The 22,504-nt window shown below is 36.3% G+C and overlaps 2 protein-coding genes across 6 annotated transcripts in view; one reads left to right on the forward strand and one right to left on the reverse strand.

The window, feature by feature from the left end:
* Positions 1-8,826, forward strand: part of SASS6 (SAS-6 centriolar assembly protein) — a 37,691-nt gene extending 28,865 nt beyond the window's left edge. For 2 of the 4 annotated variants that reach the window (XM_023536302.1, XM_023536312.1), the window contains 3 exons: positions 4,980-5,077; positions 6,467-6,561; positions 6,638-8,826. In XM_023536302.1, the coding sequence (XP_023392070.1) occupies positions 4,980-5,077; positions 6,467-6,561; positions 6,638-6,765 (321 nt within the window). In that variant the 3' untranslated portion in view covers positions 6,766-8,826. The remainder of the gene's footprint in view (positions 1-4,979; positions 5,078-6,466; positions 6,562-6,637) is intronic. The other 2 variants (XM_023536306.1, XM_011368393.2) reach the window with 1 other exon arrangement.
* Positions 8,827-8,911: 85 nt separating this feature from the next.
* MFSD14A (major facilitator superfamily domain containing 14A) overlaps positions 8,912-22,504 on the reverse strand; it is a 29,219-nt gene continuing 15,626 nt past the window's right edge. The window contains exons 6-12 of one of the 2 annotated variants that reach the window (XM_011368372.2): positions 22,062-22,280; positions 21,666-21,779; positions 20,871-20,942; positions 13,288-13,400; positions 12,037-12,134; positions 11,126-11,289; positions 8,912-10,144 (exon numbers count right to left, since the gene is read on the reverse strand). In XM_011368372.2, coding sequence (XP_011366674.1) covers positions 9,938-10,144; positions 11,126-11,289; positions 12,037-12,134; positions 13,288-13,400; positions 20,871-20,942; positions 21,666-21,779; positions 22,062-22,280 — 987 coding nt within the window. In that variant the 3' untranslated portion in view covers positions 8,912-9,937. The remainder of the gene's footprint in view (positions 10,145-11,125; positions 11,290-12,036; positions 12,135-13,287; positions 13,401-20,870; positions 20,943-21,665; positions 21,780-22,061; positions 22,281-22,504) is intronic. The other variant, XM_023536315.1, reaches the window with a different exon arrangement.

The following is a 22,504-nucleotide window of genomic DNA, read 5'->3' on the forward strand; positions in this document are numbered from 1 at the left end:
TATAAGAGGCCAGATAACACATAATTTTTTCTCCAAAACCATCCTGACCTTGAGTATATGAGGAGGCAGTATACTTCCTTCTGATACATTTAGTTTGATACATTTTACATTGAGCTCTACATTTTCTTTTTGGGAAGTGGAACTTTGGACCCCTGACATAGAATCCCTACCTAAATGAAGAGAAAGGCTGGCTTTTGCTGTTCTTGTTATGCCAAAAGCCCCAGTTTGGGGCTTGTGTTCACACTGGCTCTGTCTCTGCTTGTTCAGATGCAAAGTTCTTGAGAGGTAGGGGCCTAATTTTTACCAAAGTAGCAGCCAAGAGGAAATGGTGTGAATTAAGTGGTCAGTTATAGGGAAAATATGGTTTTTACCAGGAAAAAAAAAATCAGTGCTATAATTTTTGCTGTCATACATATTTTAAGTACTTGAGTGGAGAAGCATAGTCCGTTGTGTTTATCCACTATTTTCCATTTCTGGTGTCCATATTTCCTTCTGATACCATTTCCCTGAATGACAGAACATTCTTTAGCATTTGCCAGGAGGTCTTCTGGCAAAGAAGTTTCTTTTTCCACTTCATTTGGGAACATCTATCTTTCACCTTCATTCCTGAATGATATTTTCTCTGGATATAGAATTCTATATTTGTAGTTTTTTTACTTAAGCACTTTAAAAATGTTCTCTTTCCTTCAGACTTCCATAAATTCTGATATTAATCTGCAATAAATTTAAATTGTTGTTCAACTATGTATAATGGGTTCTTATTCTCTGCTTTCAAAATTTTTTGTTTAGTTTTCAGCGGTTTTACGATGCGTCTGGGTCTGGATTTTTTTGACTTTTTCCTTTTGGGAATTCACTAAACTTCTTGAGTCTAAATTGATATCTTTTGCCAAATTTTGAAAGTGTTCAGCCATTATTTCTTCAAATGTATTTTTTTTCTATACCACTCTTGTCTTTGTGGGACTCAGAAGACATGGAACTTAGTTAGACCTTTGGCTGTTTTTCCATAAGTCCATGAAGATCTGTTCTCCCATTCTTTTTTGTTTTTCAGACTTGATCATTTCTGTTGATCAGTATTCAAGTTTACTCTTTCTTCCATCATCTCCATTTTGCTATTTAGCCCATTCATTGAATTTTTTTGTTTTAAAACTTTTTTAACATCTATTTTTTTTAATGAGACTATTCACATTTCAAGAGTATTTTACTACCTAGATCGTGGTTATAGATGCTTTTAAGTGTTTTTCTAATAATTCCAGTATTTTTGTCATCTTAGAGCTGACACACCTGTTGCTTGTCTTTACCCTTGTGAGTTACTTAGATTGTCCTGAATCTTTGTTGAGTGATTTTGGATCATGTCTTAGATCCAATATTGAATATTATGAAACTCTAGGTCTTGTTTAAATCCTAAGGAGAATGAAAAATTTTTGTTTGTTTTAGCAGTCAGTCAATTCAAGTCCAACTTGCCTTTTGAAGGCTGTGATTGCTGTGTTGTCTTTAAAGATGTCTCCTTGCTATTTGGACACTTCTGAGTGTGTGCCATCTAGTGGCTGTCTTGTGACTTGGGCAGTGGTTTTCCCCGTATTTTAGTTTTGAAAGGCTTTGGTGTGCTGATAAGTCAGATCATGCATGTCAAGCTTGAAAACGAGTCCAGGAGTTCATACACAATTTTATGAGATCTCTTTTTTGAGTTTCCTGTGTGATTTTCCCTATATTTTCTGAATCTCCAGGGTTCTTCTTGGTCCTCTGGCTAGAAAGCATGGGTCTTAGTTCTGCTCTGCCATGCTGTTCCTGCAACTGTACCTTTAAATGATGCCAGGCATTAGGACAAAAAAGAAAAAAAGTAATGAGGAGTTGCTCCAAGCACTTGAGACCACAGTGCCTCTGGTTAGAGGGTGTGATTCCCTTCCTTCAAAGTTTTAGGTGTCTGTCCACTGCTGTTGTCACCATCACACTTGTTATCTCTCCTTCCATGGAATTGTCTGGGGCAAGAGAGAACTTGGAAAGAAAAAGATTTTCCTCACTCTCTTTGACCTTTAGGGGTTCCCTTTTTCATTTCTCAGAGCAGAAAGAAGAATCTACTTTAACATTAGTATTGTACTCTGGCTTTCTTGTGATTAGTATTTACTTGAAATATTTTCTAACCTTGTATTTTTGCCAATCTGTGTGTCTTTATTTAAATAGGATTTCTTTTAGATGTCCTATAATTGACTCACATTTTTATCCATTCTGACATTGTCTTAATAATTTAAAATTTAATGTATGTATCGATAAGGTTTATCTTTCTCTTTTCCCTATATCCCATCTGTCATCTCCTTTATACTTTTCTCCTACCTTCTTTCCAATTAATTGTTCATTTTATTTTGCATTCCATTTTATCTCTACTCTTGGCTTTTAATTTTTTTGTTTGCTCTAGTTTATAATATACATTTTTATATTATAGTCTACAAGTAATATACTATTTTTCGTAATATAAGAACCTTACAATAATATAATTCCATTTCCTCATTCCTGTCCTACTATTGTCAAAATTTTACATTCACTTTTGTTATAAACTCCACTGTCTTTTGTTTTTTTTTTTTTGCTTTAAACAATTAAGTGTCTTTTAAAGAAACTAAACGAGGAAAACTTTTCTTTCCACACTCTTTCGTATAGATCTGTGTGTTTGTCTAGTATCATTTTTTTCCCCCTAGATAACGTAAGATTTCTTATAGTGCATGTCTGAGGGCAATTCTTTCTGCTTTTGTCTTGTAATGTTTTTATTTTTATTTCATTTTCTCTGCATGTAAATTTCTAGGTTTACAAGTTTCTTTTATCCTTTCAGCATTTTGAAGATGTTCCATTGTTTCCTGGATTGAATAGTTTCTGGCAAGATGTCAGGAGTCATGTTTATCTTTCCTCTCTAGAAGGTGACGTTTTTCTCTGGGTGCTTTTAAGATTTTCTCTTTATCATCAATTTTTCAACAACTTATTTATGATATACTTTGGTGTGGTATATGTGTGTCGTTATCCACTTAAGGTTTTTATTGAACTCCTTCGTTCAGTGTGTTTATAGTGTGCTCATCAGTTTAAAAAATACTGGCCATTTTGTCTTTTTTTTTTTTCGTCTGTGATCTCCTTTTGATACTCCAGTTACACATGGTTTAATCACATGATATTGTCCCTTTGAGACTGTACATTTATTATTTACTTTATTTTATACGGATTCTAATACTTGATTTTAAAGTTCAGCAGTGTTTAATTTGCTGTTCTATCCAGTGAGTTTTTTGTCATACTTTTGAGTTCCATTATTCAATTCTTGTTTGTGGCTATAAATTGTTATAATATCTGTGTTCTTGTTCTGTCATTTTTGGATCTGTCCCTATTGACTGATTTTTCTTGGTATGACTTACATTTTTCCATTTTATTATCATTTCTAGTCATTTTTTATAGTGTGCGGAACTTTGTCAGTTTTGCCGTGTTGATTATCTGGATTTTGTTTTCTTCCTTTAAAGAGCGGTAGGTATTTAAGTTACTTGTAGATACTTTTAATTCCTTTGAGCTTTGTTTGGGCTTTTTTGTTTTTCCTTTAGCTTTATTATGGTGCATCTGAAGTAGCTGTTTCTCTAGGGATAGTTCAGCCCTATTACAAAGCTGTGAACCTTCATGGCTCTCCACTGAGTTCCTGAGATGATTACTGAGGACTCCAGTAATCTGTCTCCCTGATTGCGAACCTTGGAAATTGTTCATCTTAAAACTCCCCTGTCCTGCCCAGCCTTCTGGAGTTTTATCCTATCCATGTGCCTAGTACTCAGCAAAACCTCAAGGAGGCCCCTGTGCAGATTTCCAGAGTTTTTTCCTTGCATAGCTGCCTTTTTAGCACTCTGCTATGTAACCTCCAGCCACCCCAGCTTCCCTAACTCTGATCTTGATTGCCTCCATTTAGCAATTATTTCTCCCTGTTTTCCTGCAATCAGGAAGTGCCTCAGTAAGCTCGGTTCATTGTAGAGATAATACTCTTTTCAGACAGCATGGTCCTACACTATGTTCAGTGTTTGAGAACTTTTTTTTGTATTTCATCCAGTTTTCTATTTATATTTGGTGGCTGGAAGCTATATTTTCTATTAATATCTGATACTCATAATTTTCCTCTTGCATGTTTTTTTATAAAGAATATTAGCATCTTTTAAAAAATCCTATTTGTGTTTAATGTTATGTTAAATGTGTAGACTGATATAGAGAAAACTGTTATCTTTAGACTGCTGAGACTTGATAGCCAAGTCCAGCAGCATTTACGTTTCTAATTTACAATTTTATCCTATTATGCTAGTATCTGTCTATTCCTATTTTACTAGGGTTTTTACCAATAATAGATATTTGTTTTCTTGGGCTTTTTTTTTTTTTCGTATGCAGGGGGTCATAATTTTTCTTTGATCTGTTAGTATGGTGGTTTTATGTTTATCGATTTCTTAATACAGGTTCTGTTTACATGTTTCTGGTATGAAATCCACTCAGTCGTCGTCATGGTTACTTTAAATACACTGCTGCATCATCTATGCTGATGTTTTGCTTTGGACTTTTACATAAATTATTGGATTACTTTTGATCATTTAGGAATTCAAAATTCTCATTTAGAATCTGTAAATGTAGCATAAGCTTGGAAAGTTCTTGAAAAGGGAAGAATTCTCAAAATGCATGCATGAGATAAATGCCTCATTGAAAAACTTGGTTCCTTTTAAGCACTGTAACACTTGTTTCAGAATAATCATTAAGGGAATAATTTTGTGCTTTTCATTTTGCTTGTATGACAGGAACTTTTTTGGCAAGGAAAAATAAGATTTTTTAAAATTAAATCTCAATAAAATGTGTTTGTGTTCTAAACTGTAGTTTGAACCTGTACTTCTATGGTCTAGATTTATCAGGAAAAAAATTTAACCACCTATTTTCAAATGGAACTGTCTCAGTTCTCACTGTTCAGTTACGTGAGATGTTTTCTCTCTTCACAGGTTCAGTTTAACTTGCAGTTTACAAAACCAAATACATCACCAGGAGATGTTCAGTCAGGAACAACTGTTAGTATGCCTCGCTCAACTGATAAGGAAAAGTAAGTACTTGTTGACATAAAATTTAATGTTTGCAATTTTGAAGGTCATCTTAAAGAATTTTTATCATTGCTTGAAAGCTCTGATGCTGCCGTATTTATTTGTGACATTGTAAGTTGATGGTCCCTGGATTTAAGTGAGTCACTTTTAGTTGTAAGAAAGGTTTTTCATATTTTTTTAAACTGTAGGATACAGTTGGACATATAGTAAAGTTTTATTTTTTAAAAAAGATTTTTCTACATAACAGAAGATCCCCTTTCAAATATTCTTGGGCAAGTAGATAGAAATATTTTTAATTTTTACTAGTCATATGTTCTTGTTTTTCTATATGGCTTCATCTGGCCTAAGCTCTCCATTTTTCCTAAATTACTGCTTCTGGTGTAAAGTAATCTGATTTGAGGTCCTGAAATGTATATATTTGTTATATTTAATCTCACACTTGTACAAGAAGCAGATCATCTAGAATTTATATTAATGGTAGAACACCATAACGTTTACATATTAATTACATCATACACACTAAAAGCAATTTTACTTGTGGAAAATATATTTACAGTACAAAATCAATCATGTGTCCATAAAATTAGGAATTTTAGGTATTTTTTGAGTTTTTTCTGTTTAGAACTGCTTTGTTCTTTGTCAGCTAGTAAAAAGTGGCAGTGGGTATCAAATGTTAAAACATTAAAATTGAAAAAAATACCAATTCACCTAATTAATTCTTTTTTGAAAATTAGGAAAAGACCATTTAATTTTAAGGTTATAATGTCATTGTTTTGCAAGAAGTTTTAATTTCTTGTAAGTATACTACTAGAGAAATTGTTAACACTGGATAGATTTGGAAAGGAGTATAGTGGTAGAAAGGGGAAAAATACTATATACTTTTTTTTTCAAATTTCTTGTTTATGTTCATCTGACCAGAATTTATTGTTACATGTGTATTAATATTAATAACTTTGAAGCACTCCAAAAATTTGAAGAGCTTTTGATCAAAGGAAAAAGAAATCATTCATTTAAATTAGGAGATAGGAAATAATATTGATATTCTCAAGGTATGCACGTGTATTTTTTTTCCATCTTGCATCACTTTTGTGCTGTTTTAAAATTTTATAGTATTCATGGAATGTTCATTTCCCCCACATTTTTTATCTCAGCTCTTAGAATTTTTAGTTTTACTCATAATTTACTCTTTGCTGTGGAAAAGGGGACTTTGGCTTATGTATAAATTATTTGCTTAAGAAAGCAGTGAAGAATGATTTGTTTTGAACAAAACTGGAATATATCTTATGGATAGCATGTATATAGATTAGAAAAACATTGAAAATTAACTACTGTAGAGAAAATAAGACTTTGTTTTTAAAAAAATAGAAAATAATTACTATTTTCTTTTAAAGTGGTGAAAATTTAGGGCTGGAATCCAAATATCTGAAGAAAAGGGAAGATAGCATTCCTTTACGTGGACTCAGCCAAAATCTCTTCAGTAACCCAGGTGGGAAGACATTTCTGAAATAGATAGTTCACTGTGGTTTAAATAAGTGTGTATATAAAGACTGAAGCAAATACAATTTTTGTATCTTCATTTGCAGACCATCAGAAAGGTGGCCCGTTGGGAGCATTACAGGCACCCTCAAAGCCAGCGGCGCTGCCTTCCACATCTTCAGCGTATTTCCCGGGACAGTTACCCAACAGTTAATCCTAGGCTGGCGTCATCTTTTACTTCTTATTGACATTTTAGAATTTCAGGTGGTTTAGAAATATATCAACAGCATAGATGAAATCCTAAACAAGCAAGTTTCAGAGTTTACTTGAGCAACTATATTAGATTGCTTGGATCTTTTAAGTACTGCTGTGATTTATGGCAGGCAGTTTAGAGCAGCAAATTTGTACTTGGGAACTGGTGAAGATTCTGAGTAAATGACATTCTTTAGTTTGAATATGGTGTTTTATAGAATAATAGAATGAATTTTCTTAAAGTAATCCTTAGAAATTCTCACAAGTTCTAAGGAAAGAGTTGATCTTTATAAGGGACATTCTAATCATATTGACTATCTGGGTAAATTAAAACCTGTTCAGATGTAATGGGGAACCAAAGAATGCTAATAATTAACATTTTTATTTTCATTGGCAAAATAAGTTTTAAATTTGCCACCTAAGAATTATGAAGGAAAGACCATTATCTAAGATATCTAGATTATCGATATTTTAAAAGGGAAAAATTACCTTCAGTTCTTCGTAACAAGTATTTTCCTTGAAACCTTTAAATTATATATTGAATGTCTATTAATTTTGATAAATTTATTATAAAGATAACTTAGTGTATTTACATGGCCAGATTAGGTATAAAGTGCTTTAGTCATTGGAGCCACAGAGTTTACAGGATTTTATTGCTTCCTTGGAAGTCGATAATCATCTATTTTTTCTTACATTTGGAGTTCTATTTTTTTTTTAATGCAGTTAAATTTGTATTAGTGGGACTTTGTTTTAAAAATTAGCACTATACAAAAGCTTTACTATAAGAGCATCATGAATATTCATTGTATGTGCTTTTTTATTCCAAAAAGGGTTTATTTTAATGTTTGCTTAATAAAGTAGGCAAAATGAATAACTTAGAAGTTAAAACTTTCTTCTCTTCCCTGTAAGTTTCAAGAATTGTCCCTTGGGAAAAGTTAAGTGGTTTTTAAAAATTTACCCAGAATCATAGGGCCCCATTTTTTCTTGCTAACAACCGTTCAGTAGAGTAGCATTCTCTTAAGAAACATCTACATCAGTTTTTATTTGCAAAGATGGCTAATGTTCATGTGATCTTTAAAAAATTTTCAAGGACCATATTTTATAGATGAGGAGACATTTCAAGATATTAATGACATACCAACAGTTCTATGGTAAGACAAAAGAATCTTCGCTAATTTTTTTAACGAAGCCATGATATTGATACTTTGAAACTGTGCCTGCAGTTCAAGCTGTCTTAAACTAGGGAACCTAAAAAATTTAGTAACCATTATCAGGCAGTGACTTTTTATGTATAGTTCTTTTCTCATTTAGATATTGGTAAGAATACTTGGTTACAATAACTTGAAAGCACTTAATAATCTGGAAAGCAGCTTCTTGGTGATAATTTGCTTTCTTACAAATGTTTTTTATATATATATATATATATATAAAACAAGGTTTGGATGGGGTACATGACACACAGGTAGCTCTTTATTTTTTTAAATATAGATCTCCTCTTCCATATCCACACATGGAAATTAGAATTTCCAAAAGATAGGATAGTGATCACTTTGCTGTTAACTTACTAGACTTTTTTATCAGATGTATATACACACTTTTGTGTGCTAAGTTTTTGCTCTACCTCTTTAAGTTTTATTTGAAATTGTTTTGCAGTGTAAATTGTACATGTGTTAATAATCAAAATGTTACATTTAATGTATTTCTGTAAATTGAGCTTGGTTAGTAAATATATTTTGAGACTACGATATGTAAAAAGTATATAAAAACAAATAGGATTGATCTACACCATCTCTGCTTAGGAAATTACTTCATTAATTTATGGACTAAGTTTTCATCTATCTTCCTACATGAGTATTTTATTGTGAAAGAAAAGAAATGGATTCAAAGAGAGAAGGTATAAAGCTTTGATTTGTTACTGTAAAAATGATTATGGTAACAAAGCCAAAACAGGCTCTATAGGGAATCACAGATCAAGACTTTCTTTAAAAAAAAATCATTAAAATATTTAATTTTATTAACAATATTTACATTTCTTTTAAGACCTTATTTAACCATTGTGAATGTTCCAACTTTAAAAAGCATTAAGCAATAACCACACACAAGATGAAAACAGTGTAAACTATACAATACTTTATGTACAATTTTTACAAAGTAACACTTTTTTAAATAATATAACTGGACACAAAAATATACACTTTTAGAGAAATTCACATCAGTAATTGTATAAAGCTCTCTTCTAGGGTCCTGAAAATTTAGGACAAACATTAGCTCTGTAAATAAAGTGTTACTGTGACAGTCCTGAAAGGCCACTATATATATTTATCTACATAATAGATATCACATTGACATTTTCAAGGCTACCAGCTTTACTATATAATTTTTAGGTTATGTATTCAAGTGTTGAGGTTCTTATGATTATGCAAACATTAAAAGAATAGTGGTGTAAGTAGCTGGGGAACAAATTCGAGCCAACATTTAGATTTACAGGCTCTAAACACCCCAACCGAAATTCTACATGACTGATATTTTCTTATTTAAAAAAACAATAGTGAATAATGTTTAAAATAAAATTACTACAAATAAGCTTGAAACATGATTCAGATTTAGTACAATTTTCTTGAGTTTTTTTTTTTTTTTAATGCAAACAATTCATTTACCATTTCTTTACTTTAGTGCATCTGTATTAAGGCTTTGAATTATTTGACCCAAGTTTTTACAATAATAAAATCTGACTCAGGGTTTTACAATGTTAAAACAGGTCCACAACCTACTCTGCCTCACTGTGAGTCAGCATAAATAGTTAAAGCTCAACACCTGAAGGAAATGGTAGCAGAGACAGTGCTAGTATCTAAGAAGTTACATATATAGTTTTTAATTAAAGGATGTATACTAAAACAAACAGCTTAGTGGCAAGAAATTGTGCTAATAAACAAAAAAGGTTTCTTTTCAAAAGAAATTGTAACATCTTTGGAAAACGTCCGGTTCAGTTCTTTTTAGTTCCCACGGAGTTCATGCAGATACATTTCTTAAGACAATCTTAAAGTACATTGTAGATGGAAATGGAATGTACATCCAGAACTACAGGTGAAAACTAAGACCTGGGCGCTGATAGAAAGTCTTCCTGATTTCGGTCGTTACACGTTTGTGTCCTGGAGTAAAGGTTCTTTGGCCTCTCCTGGCGCTTGTGTACTGTGAGGATGGCTGTGACTGCCACAGTGCTTTCTCCAGCTGCTGGACCGTAAGCTTAAATTGGTATGTTCCGGAATAAACAAGGCAACAAGCAGAGCCAGCAGTACTGAACAGGCTCCAAAGAGAAATGGGGGACCAGGGATGATGGAATTCTAGGGACAAAAAACATAATTAGGACTTTAATGCACAAACATCTTTACTCATAAGAGGAGACTGCTTATCTTTTAGTAATAACTAGTTTCTATGAATTATAAGCCAATGACAACTCTCTCTTGTCATTAAAGCCATAGTTAGAAAAAGCATTCCCTTTTCAGGAGGAAAGGGAGACTATCGTAGCCTCAAAATAACAAGTGACCTAAGAAACAGCCAAAAGATTTTAAAAAAAAAAAAAAAAAGCCTATGCAAAAATATATTGTCATTTATTGCAGCACAAAATCAGAACACATTCTATGAGCCTTCACTTAATTTATTAGTTCTAGAGGAAAACAAGACAGGAAAATCTCAAAAGTAAAATCAAGTAGCATACATTATTAACCACAGAAGCAGAAACCATAACCATTTTCCTTTGTTTAAAAAGTTACACACTCTAGTGACTGAAAGTGTGGAAAACAGAATGCTGTGACCATAGGAAGAATCAAACAGACCTTTGTTTTAGCCCCAAATTTCATTCTTAGCAAAACCTTGCACTGCCAATTTTACCTGTGTATAGACCACATTCTTTTTTATTTAAAACTACTTTAAAAGTTAGTGTTAAATTCTGCTAACTAAGCAAGGAAACTGATGAGCAGCTGGTATTGGCTAAAATGATGTTTGCCGTTAATATTTTCAGTTGTAATGAGGGAGTACAGCAAACAAGCAAACAAAGATGTTCACAGCATCTGACCGACTCCTCATACCAAAGGCAGCCTTAATCAGGGAACTCTAACATCACAGAAGTCTCCGATGAAAGACTAGTACAAATAGTTGTTACCTACGGAGTGTAAAAGCAAGCAGCCAATTTCACAAAGAGGTGTATGTTTTTAAGTGTTTTTCATCAATCTAAAATAAGAATGTCACATAATAGCTTTCATAAAAACCATTTATCATCTTTCAATCCAGCCAAATGTATTTTTATCACGTGAATGAAAAATTACCTGTTCAAAGTGGTGCTGTGGGCTCGTGTTTGTTCCCAAGTCTGTTCCTGTCATTGGCAGTTCTTTCAGTTCCACGTGGAATATGTAGAAAATGAATCCATAAAGAGCTGGTCCCAGACCATTGCACAGTCCTCGAATTCCTGTTATCATTCCTTGAACGACACCTAAATTGTTCAAATAAATTATCACTTAGTCCACCAGTGTTTTTTTCCCACCCTAGAACCATTACAAATAATCTAAAACCAAAGCTTTTATCAGACACTAACAACTTACTCTGATGGCATTAAAAATTACTTAGAGGCCATCAGCTCTACATAGTAGTGTAGTAATCTATCTGATGCGAATGTACGCTCACATATACCCATACATAGGTCTAATGTAGAAACAAGTGAGCAAAAACACTTTATTTCCCTTTAAAAGTTCACAAGCACAACTGTTAAAAACTGTCCCCAAGCAGCTATTTAAGTACCCATTTAGTTATAAATATTCTTTTTATATAGTTTGATGTTATCTCTGAGATCATCTCTCAAAATTAAAATGCAACTTGCTTTCCTGCATTTATCAACCAAGTGGCCACTGTCACTCTTTTGTAACACCTTTTTTCTCAGGACTCGATATCCTTTTCAGAGAATTATTAAGCATTTCAAGAATTAAATGTTCCCACCACAAAGCATAAGACAATGAAAGTACGTCTGCCCTGTCTTTAGGGAACTGAACTCATAAGATTTTTAATTAAAGGGTTATGAGTGTATCCCCAGGTGTCTCACACATCATAGCAAACAAATAAATGGTTAGTGAATATAAGGTGGCCAGATTCAAAGTGAGAACAAGGCTATGCACCCTCCTAAGGAGAGACAGAACACAGACTATTCTGCGCTTAGAATAGTTACCACTGATTCCTAGCAACTCACCTTGTTGATCAGCATCGGCTGTTCGGGAAACGAGCGCACTGACGGCTGGAAAGGTAATGCTGGACATGGCCGCCACGGCCCCCGCAGCCCACATCATCCTGTAACCGAAGCCAGCAAAACAAATTACTCGTGTTCTCCTGTGTTCTGCCTGTGTTGGGGCAACACTGGTTAATAACCATATCTAGGTTTTCTCACTAAATCTCAGGTAAGTCCTTTCCCTTGCCTCGCCTCCCCACTTCCAGTTACTTAAAAGTCTAACCATGTGTATTCTTCTCGAAAACAGAAAAACCACCACTTACTCACAGGAGCGGTGTGGGGTTTTAACATGGAACTGGGATATCATGTTCCAAACTGTAAAAGGACTTGCATGATTTTTTTGGGGGGGGGGGGGGGGGGCACTGCTGAGGGAGGGGTATGTGGAGAATGACGTATAGTACAAATAAAGAAAAATCATTAAATGCTTCTAAACGTGTGAAGCCAGTAACTTGGCAAGGTTCCCAGACTGATTCAGTGTGAAGATATCACTGATTTCAGCAAAACTTTGGGTACTCCTGGTTTGATGTATAAAGCAGTGTTTTAGATAAACTGTGAGCACCTCTTGCAAAAGCTAGACTAGAAAATAAAGTGTCCATCAAAACACCCAAGTCCAAACAGCGATGATGTGTTCAGTTGTATGAAACAGTACAAACTGGAGTTCAGTCCTGTAATAACTGAGGACATGGTGGCTGTGGGAGCCTGATTCACCATCTGCATTCCCATTACCTCCCTGCAGGAAGCCAATGTTTTCTCAGCATGAAGCTGGGACCAAAACTGGATTTTGCTCAGATGCTTCTGGTTTGCCATCAGTAATAATTACTGGGGTTACACAACTTTTTCTTTCTAACCAAAAAAACAAAAATGGAAAGTAACATTTTCAGGGCCTTGTTACTATGGGATTTTTTTTTTTTTCCCCTAATGACACTGATCTAGATATTAAATGCTCATTAGAGATGCAACATCTCAATCTCATTCAAAAACCCAACCTGTCACTTTGCTATAAAAATGTCACCTATCCTCAAGCCATTCTAAAATATACAATTACGCAAGCACGAGATTTGTATTATATACATTTTGAGAAAAAAAAAGCATAGTAAGAGACAGACTGAAGTCAAGCCTTAGTTGAGAAGCAAATACAAAAACTGTCAATTATATCTCAGTGAAAAATACAGAGGCAAACAAAAATTTTGAGAAAATTAAGGTGATTATACCTACCAAGGTTCTGAACCGAAGCCGTACCATGCCAGCTGTAATATTTGAAATCCCAGACCCAATAAAATGGTATTCTTATTTCCAATTGACCTCATAAGTAAACTCAAGACAATGGTCTGGGGAAAAAAAAAAAAAAAGGTTTGTCAGAACACAAACTTTTTAAAACTACAAAGAACAAATATTTGGTGATTTTCAAGCTATAATAAAAGGACTATTATACTTTCATACATTTTGGCTTCTCAGCCACAATTACCTGAACATATCCAGGTCATAGAAGCAGATGAAAGGTCCCTCTGCTGATGCAGCCAGATTCAGGAGAAAAGTTAGAAAACTCGAATAGAAAGGAGGACTTCCTATTCAGTACATTTCTACAGAGAACCATTTAAATCAAGTTAAAATAGGGTCATAGGGTTCCAAGTAATGATTTTGGAGCTTTGAAAAGGTTTTAAGTCTAAGTCACTCTGAAATGCGTATTCCTCCAACTAAAAAGACAGTATCGTTACATATCCTTTACCTAATCTATTGCTGACGTCACGATGCTTTAGGAACAATTAGTTTAATAAGTATGATTTTGGAGATGTATAGTAATTAAGAACACAGCTTTTGGAAAAACAGCCTGGATCATACCCTTGTGTCTAACTGTGTGGTCTCGGGCACAAGTCATCTCACTTTGAGACTCACTTTTGTCTCATAAAATGGCAGTAGTACCTACTTCAAAACTGTCATGTGAATTAAATGATGTTTGCATAAAGTGCTTAGCATTGTCACTGGCATACAGTAAGCATTTAATAAGTAATGGGTTGGGAGAGAAAAAAATGGTGTAGATGATAGAGGCTCTGTTCATCCCTCTGGCGACTAAAAGTTGTGACAGAAACAAGCAGCAGCAGCAGGGAAAAATCGCCTGGGATCTAGATGAACAAGCCATATAACTACGGAGAAATCCAAGAAAGTATTCTGCAATGACAGAAGGTAGGACGGGGCGAGGACACGGGGCTGAGTGAGACAGAGGCTGCGGCAGCGGCAGCTTCCTAAAGGGGCCGCGTCTGCGAGCGGATTTTCACGGTGATGGACCTGCTTGCTCTGAGCACCAGTGCCCTTTTGGCTACACGCAGGGGGCACCAGGGACTTACAGGGAGACATTGCTGGAGCGAGGGCTGAGGCGAGACTTGCTCGGTACAAAAGTGCCAGCGGTATCCACTGTTCCCTGTTGAACCTTCCCCACTCCAGTGCACCAAACACAGGGCCGCTGTAGTTGTGACATCATCAAACTGGATAACAGAGGTCACTCCGCCTAGAGGATTCCCTGAAACCCCGCCTCCCCCAACTCACGGCCCCACCCAAGCCACATCCAGGTGTATCCTCAGCGAGTCAGGTGCTCCTTGTTGAGACTCATACTGGTGCAGGCAGTTGACCTAGGTTTCTGGTGTGGACTTCTGAGGCAACTATAATTGCTTAATCTTAACAGGTGGACCCAAAGGGGTAGAGGCTTGGGCTAAATTTGGCCTGCAGCTGAACCCCTCTCAGGACTGTGCCACTGGACACCCACTTCACAAACAAACACTAAGACCGGGAGACTTAGGAGCTTTGCTTAGTAAATAGAAATAGACACAGATAGTCAGCCAAATGAGAAAACAAAGAAGCAGAAACCATATGACAGAACAGAACAGAGATCCCGATGCAATGGAGTCAAGTAATCTAACAGGTGCAGAGCTCAAAACACTGGTTATAAAGATGCTCAATGAACTTTTGGAAAGTGTAGAGAAATTCAGTGAGAACTTCAAAGAGTTAAAAAAACAAAAATGGAAGTAGAAATTATAAAAGGGAACCCAGTGTGAAATGAAGAACACATTATCTGAGATGAGACGTATATTAAATGGAATAAACAAAGGAATAAACAGTGAATAAAGAAAAGGATCATATGCCCTAGAAGACAGGGCAGCCAATCTGGACACGCAAACAGAATGGCAAGAAAAAAGAGGCCAAGACTACAAAAATAATTTAAGGAGCACCCTATTAAGTGTCCAAATGTTTGTCTGATCGGCGTTAACAGAAGAAAATCAAGATGTTGAACAGCTGAAGAAATAATGATGGAAAACTTCCCTAAACTAGTGAAAGAAATGGACATAAAACCCCAGGAAGCTCAGAAAATTCCCAAAATCAGGGATTCAAAGAGGCCAACACCAAGACACATCATAATTAAAATGCCAAAGGTTAAATACAAAGAATATTAAAAGCAGCAAGAGAAAAAAAATTACATAGAAGGGAATAGCCATACGACTGGCAGCTGATTTCTCAAAAGAAACTGCAGGATGGAAGGGCTAGGCAAAAAATATTCGAAAGCATGAAGACCCAGGATATACAACCAAGAATAATTTATCCAGCAAAGCTATCATTTAGAGTTGAAGGACAGATAAAGAGCTTCCCAGGCAAAAATAAACTAAAGGAATTTATCACCACCCAAGCCAGAATTATAGGAAATGTTGGAGGGACTTCTTCAAGAAGAAAAAACATGTACCAACCAAAAACAGAAATAAAGAATGGTAACAACTACAGAATTAAGTGCTCCAACCAAAAGACAGAGTGTCTGAAAGGATAAAAAAGCAATACCCCTACATATGAAAAGGAAGAGAATGGAAAAAGATATTGCTGTGATGAACCTAGGAGGTGTTTAAGTCAGAGAGAGATAAACACTGTATGATTTCACTTATATGCGGAATTCAAGGATTAAAAAGAACAAACCAGTCAGAAACAGACTCAAATATAGTAGACAATTTGGTGGTGGATAGAGGGGAGGAGGGTTTGGGGGGCTGGGAGAATGGGGTGAAGGGTTAAAGAAATACAAATTAGTAGCTGACAGATGGTCACGGGGATGGGGAGCACAGCCTAGGGAACGCAGTTAGCATTAATACACTGGCTAGGTGGAGGGTCAGGAGAGGGAGGGAGCGATTGGGGGGAATCATTTTATTAACTATATAGATGTCTAACCAATGTACGGTATACTTGAAACTAATGAAAAATTTTTTTTAAATGAAAAAAAAAAATAATGGGTTGATGGTTTTCCCTGCTTCGCCTTTTCTTTCAAAGCTAATGGAAATTCTGCAATAATTGGGGGACAATGGAAAATATTTTTTGCTATTCTAATTAAAGTACTAAATATACCACAGAAGATAGAGGAAGAAGTGACAGTAATTCAGGATATCACTATTTGATGACTGGCTGATACTCTAAACTTAGAATCATCAAGTATTAATTGTTTATTCTTTAAATTGAGAAATTTGAGTTAATCAGATTTAATCACAAACAAGCCAGCAGAAAGCAAATGATTCTTTGAATAATTCTTGAATAATCAGGGCTCATAACTTTCTTCTGAGATTTCCCCCCTAAATCAGGTCAGCATATAAGACGAGTTCCAAAAATCATGGACCTTTGTTGGATTACATTCTTCAGCCACAGCCACAAAAGGGAATTCAGAGTGAGCAATGAGCAAAGAAAAACCTGTGCACATGATACTCTAACTGGGGATATTGATTTTCTCCCTGAGGACAGAGACTTTTTCTCATTTACCGTTTTATTAGCAGCACTTAGCATAAGTTCATAAGAAGTGTTTGTGGAAAGCATGTGTGATTTTAAATGTCACAATATTCTCAACTCACTAATAATGGAACAAATTAGTGTACAAGGCAGGAAAAAAATTTAGTGTCCTTTAATTTAGTATAACTCTCATTTTGAACATGAGAAAACAAAGTCCCAAAGGTTAAATGACTTATGATTTAACCAAGATGACACAGCTGATTAATAGTTAACTGACATCAGCTGTGGTCAGTTACTCAACAACTATTTGCCAGCGTCCTACTATATCGAACTATTCTAGGTCTGAGGGCAATGACCTATGGGGCAGGGGACAGGTAAGTCAAAGTACTGGTCAGCGAAAGAATTACTTAGTCAACTATAAGCACCTGTCAATAAAGGTCTTAAATCGTTGTCAAAAAAATTACTTCCTAGTAGAGAACAGACATAAGCATACTTATTTAATAAGGTAATTCCAGGTTGTCGCTGCTATGAAGAAAATAAAACGGCAGTGTGACAGAGGTGTTGCTTGAACCCAGATGGGCAGGGAAGGCCTCTCTGAAGCCACATCTGAGGGGACAGCTGACAGAGGAGCTGGTTTTGTTACTAGGAGAGCCCTCCACATGGGGGTGACAGCAAGTATAAAGGTCCTGGACTGTAATGTACTCAACAACATGGAGAATGGCAGAAAACAAGGTCATGTTCAAGAGTCTAGTTTTATTCTGGTAGCAATGGAAAGTGAATTTTAAATAAGAGCTATGATTAAATTTTCACTTCACAAAAATTACTCTGCTGAGTACCGAATGAGTTATAGGGAGACAAGCATGAGAGCAGAGACCAGACTGAGGCTACTGCCACAGCTCAGACTGGGTTCCTGGAAATGGAGATGGTGAGAAACGCTCCGATGCAGAATGTATTTTGGAGATAGAGGTGACAAGAGATACCGTGTGATGGACTGGAGGTTGGGGAAGGAGAGAAACGAATCAAGGATGACACCTTGTTTTCTGGTTCCCACAACCAAGAGACCACTGATGCCAGTGAAGGAGAACAGTGGCACTGGAAGGAGGAAGCCAGATTTCAGGTTCGGCCATGTCGAGTCTGAGATGCCAGCAGATGTGTCAGAAGAGCTCAGGGACTGGCTGGAGCACGTCTGAGTCACCAGCACAGAGAGGACTGCATGAGCGCTGAGGGAGAAATGCACAGAACTGACCATGTCCATGCACCACGTAAATGTTTATTTAGTGCGAGTGTTATGATCTATGCCTACTTATGCCAAGGAAGTGATGGGACCTATGGCAAACAAGAGTGCAGGCCCCAAAGGGGTCACCCACTTGGCTTCCACTGGAAGCGGGGTCTGTCCAGTATTACAAGATTCAATAATTTGGAGGAAGAAACTACATATCCATTTTTTCATATAAACCTCCCAAGATTTTACATACTATTAATTTTTAAACTTTTTGTAACACTGGAAAAAACCAATGACCTCTAATTTAGCATCTACTGGGCTGCAGGCAGGGTGCTAAAGTGACCAAGACAAACGTGAGACAATCTTGACCAATCTACTGAGGCAAAAATAATCAGAAATAAACAGAGGTAAAATCGATAATACAGTGTATTCTGTACAATGATGGAGCTGCGCCCACGTTAATATGGGCACTCAGAGACGGGACACTCAGGACAGAGGGAGGGAGGCAGAAAGGCGGCACGAGAGCAGGTGTGAACGGCAGCTCCAAGCAGCTCTGTGCTGCTGGAGAGCAGAATGAAAGACGCTGGCCTTTCACTGGCTTGAGAGCTCAATAGGAGACAAGTCATTCTCAGTTGTACGACTCACATAAATGAGAACACAAGATAGATAATTCCACTTTTGGAATTACTCTTAATAATTATTCTTAATATTTTTGTACATATAACGACATAAAAATGCATTTACCAATATTTATATGCAGACTACATACTCCTACTCACTTGTTTTTGAACTGCAAATAATTTTCTCTTTAAAATGTAATTTTTCATCTCAAAAACTATGTTTCTATGTAGCCCCAAAAGCAAAATGGTCATTTAAGTACTGTATTCCTTGTGGATCATGTTTCTGTACCGAACACCTGCTACGCCCTCAACCCTGGCTGGATCACGCTCCTTCCTTCCCAGACCCACAGGACCCCACTGCAGCTGCACTCTTTCCAATACAGACCCCCCACCTATGCCCCGTATTCACGGCTGCCCTTCCAGATTCTGGTACCCCTTGTGCCAGGTGCCATCTGCCGAGCAGAGGGAAAATTTCCTCTAAAGCATCTTCAGCTCATCACTTGCACCATCCACAGTGTTACTGCCTGAATTTATTAGGTGTCCACAGCTTTCATGATCAATTAAGTAGGAAAAGTAACTTATGACCTTTCAGCTATTAATCTTGATGTCATTATAATGAATGTTAGCCTGTTCTCATCACCTAAATCTGAAATAAAATATTAGCAAATCCAATCTTGGCAATGTATGAAAAAGCTAATGCGTCACGACTAGGTTGGCTTTACCTCAGGATTCAAGGTCGGTTTAATACATCAAGCTCTAACTACTTGTACATTTTCTTTTGTGTTATGCTTCAGAAAGGTGTTTTTTTTAAAAAGGCAATCTAATATGAAGACGACAATATATTTTCTTCAAAAGTTGAAAAGCATTTGTCAATTAGCCAGGAATGAATAAATGCAATGATTTTCTAGATCAAGGATTTTCAGGATAAAAACTGAAATTAGAAATAGTATTAATATTCAATGCCATGGTTATGCATGTGTGGGGCCATGAGGGAGATGTAAGTTTAAATTAATTATTATTAAATTTTAAAATGATGAAATCTCCAGAACAAGTCCTACTAAGAGATGGTGAAACATCCATGAGTCCAATTAAATGAACTCTACCTTCCATTTTCTTAAGAGCAGAATGAAAGAAAGCTGGAGCCTAATAGACTGGATTGAAGGTGGGAAAAACATAGCTAGATCATCTGCAGAGTCTAGAAAATGCAAAGCCAAATAACAAGGAATGGGTGGGGCTTTTTCACAGAAAAGAGAAAGACTGGGGAAAAAATTCCGGTCACTGGAGAAGAATTTATTGTGTAAGAGAGTTTGTAGGCCATGATGAAATAGCTCCTAAGAAAATCCAAATTCTTGTTTATCAATCACTGGTTACCATCTGCACTTCCAAGATACACACCTTCATGTCATTCCTCTGCTCAAAACCCTCCAATGGCTCCCTGTCAAGTCTCAAGATGCCCAGCAAGGCCCCACAGGACCTGGCCCTGCTCCGCTTCCCAGACTTCCTCCTAATGCTCTCTCCCTTGTTCATCCGCCAGAGCCGGCCTGGTCCCCCGGCTGTTTCTTACACGTACTAGGTACCGTCTCCTTTGAGTTTTATTTCTGTTCCTGCTGCTTCGAATTCTCTTCAGATACTCCCATGTCTTGTTCCTCATTCCTTTCAGTCTCCGCTCAAATGTTTTCTTGTTTCGGCAAGACCTTCCCAACCCTCCCAGGTAAAAGAACAGCCCCCAGTCGATATCTACATCCCCTGGACCCTTTTTTCTTTACAGTTCTCATTACGTCTGCTATGTTTAAATGGACATTCATTAATTTTGTCTTATTCCACAAAAATGTAAACGCTACAGTAGCAGGGACTTAAGTTCCACTGCTCTATCCCCAGTGACACATGGTCAGTATTCAATAAATATTTGTTGAATGAATAAATAATAAGACAACAGAACTAATACAAAATTTCTGACTTACGAAGCTGTACACCCAAGTATAAATCAATAAACTGTCTTCATGGTTTATACATAAGTTGATTAATGTGTCAGTCTCAAAAATCTGATCAATACTAGCTACCTAACAAGATTAAGTTTCTGAACCTATAAACCACAGATCCTGATACTGGCGACTCCACCAAGATTCTATCACTTGCTTATCACTTCAGGCCCTATTTGGATGGCCAGCCAGGGTCACCCTCTATGACATCACTCTAAGCAAAAAGAAACTCACCTGTGCGATAATGGAAAGAATGCCAAGGACTGCTATGAATGCTGCAACACTTTCTGGTGAAAATTTCATTATCTAGAAGGTTTCCAGGAAGAGTTACATTAATAAAAAAAGCACAGCAAATACCACACTATGCAACTACTTGTATATTAACATTAAATGTCCCACCCCACCTCCCCAAAGCAACTCATTTATAACCAAAGAATTCTTCAGAGAAAGACTCTAGCTTTCACTGAGAATCAAAATTATAACAAGGGTTAATGTGCTAAAAATAAGACCTACTTAAATAAATCTACATCCCTTAGGGGTTTAGATTTATTAAATTGGAGATAGCTATCAAGCACTCGGAATCCATTTTACAAATAAATATTACACCGTTCTGTGCTTTCAACAAGTGTTTAATCTCTACCTAATAAGATCAGTGTCAAGGAGAGAAAAAACTAATGCTCTCATTGTGAATAAATGCTTTAATAATATATGCTCTAAATCACAAAGAAATTTCTGGAGCAGGTAAATGGATGAAAGCATCCCATCACCTCTATAAACAACCCAGGAAAAACTCAAACCACATACTTTGACAAGGAAAATTGTATCTTTCTGCCTAAGCCGAAAGTCTTAATAGAGATACATAAGGAACATCAGCCACACTAAATAGGAACTTAATTTCAGTGAGCTGTTATTTATAAATTGGTAATCATTTTTAAAGGTCTCTGCTATCATAGTTCTTTCAAAGTTAAATTATTTTGTTATGACACTAGACAATGAAAGAAGAGTCCACCTTGAAAGAATGGGATTTACCTGTCTGAGGTATAAAAAAAAGCTGGAATATTGGCCCGCCTCCGGAAGGTAGGAGAGAAACACCGTAATGCAGATCAGCAGCACTATGGAATCCTGACCTACTTTTTTTAAGGACTAGAACAAGAAGAAGATTGATAAAAGGCTTTATATCAAAACACTGAAGTACTCTTAAGACTATGCAGAGATTCTTTTGGCAGTGTACATACAGACACCTGGTTGTCTTTTTCTTTTTTTTTTATTTCATCCTCCCCAAACATTTTCAAAAGCGTCTGATAATATTTTTAAAAAATCCATCAAGATGTTCCCCCCAAAAAAATCCATGACAGAATGTCACTGTTGCACTGAATCATGTGTTCACTTTTTTTTGCCAAAGAGAAGGAAAATGTATGAACTTACCGCAAAGGGGTCAGCCTGTTCCCAAGAAATGGGTGCCCCCCATGATGCTGGCCGCATCTTCTCAGGCAACGACTCTGGCACAGCAACAAGGATAAAACAGATATCTAGCAAAGCTATGGCCGTAGCCAGGACCACCACTAAGCTGTCCCCATACACTCGTCCAAGGTAAGCTCCAATTGCAGGGCTTGTTACCAAACTTGCAGCAAATGTTGCTGAAACCTGAAACAAATCAAGGTTTAAAAAAGCATCTGTCAGGACACTCTGACTCCTTCTGCTGCACGGCACCCTCTTCCCTCCCTTCTCCTGCCTGTGCCATTTCCTTATACTCTCTCTTCCTTCAGGAAGGGAAAAGAATTAGATTCTTAACTAAAAAATATGTAATAGCCTCCAAGACAATGGCTTTGAACTTTGCTAGAGCCCTTAGTTCAAATAAACCCCAATGA

The sequence above is a fragment of the Pteropus vampyrus genome, unplaced genomic scaffold (genome assembly GCF_000151845.1).
Source record: "Pteropus vampyrus isolate Shadow unplaced genomic scaffold, Pvam_2.0 Scaffold6, whole genome shotgun sequence".
NCBI lineage: Eukaryota > Metazoa > Chordata > Mammalia > Chiroptera > Pteropodidae > Pteropus > Pteropus vampyrus.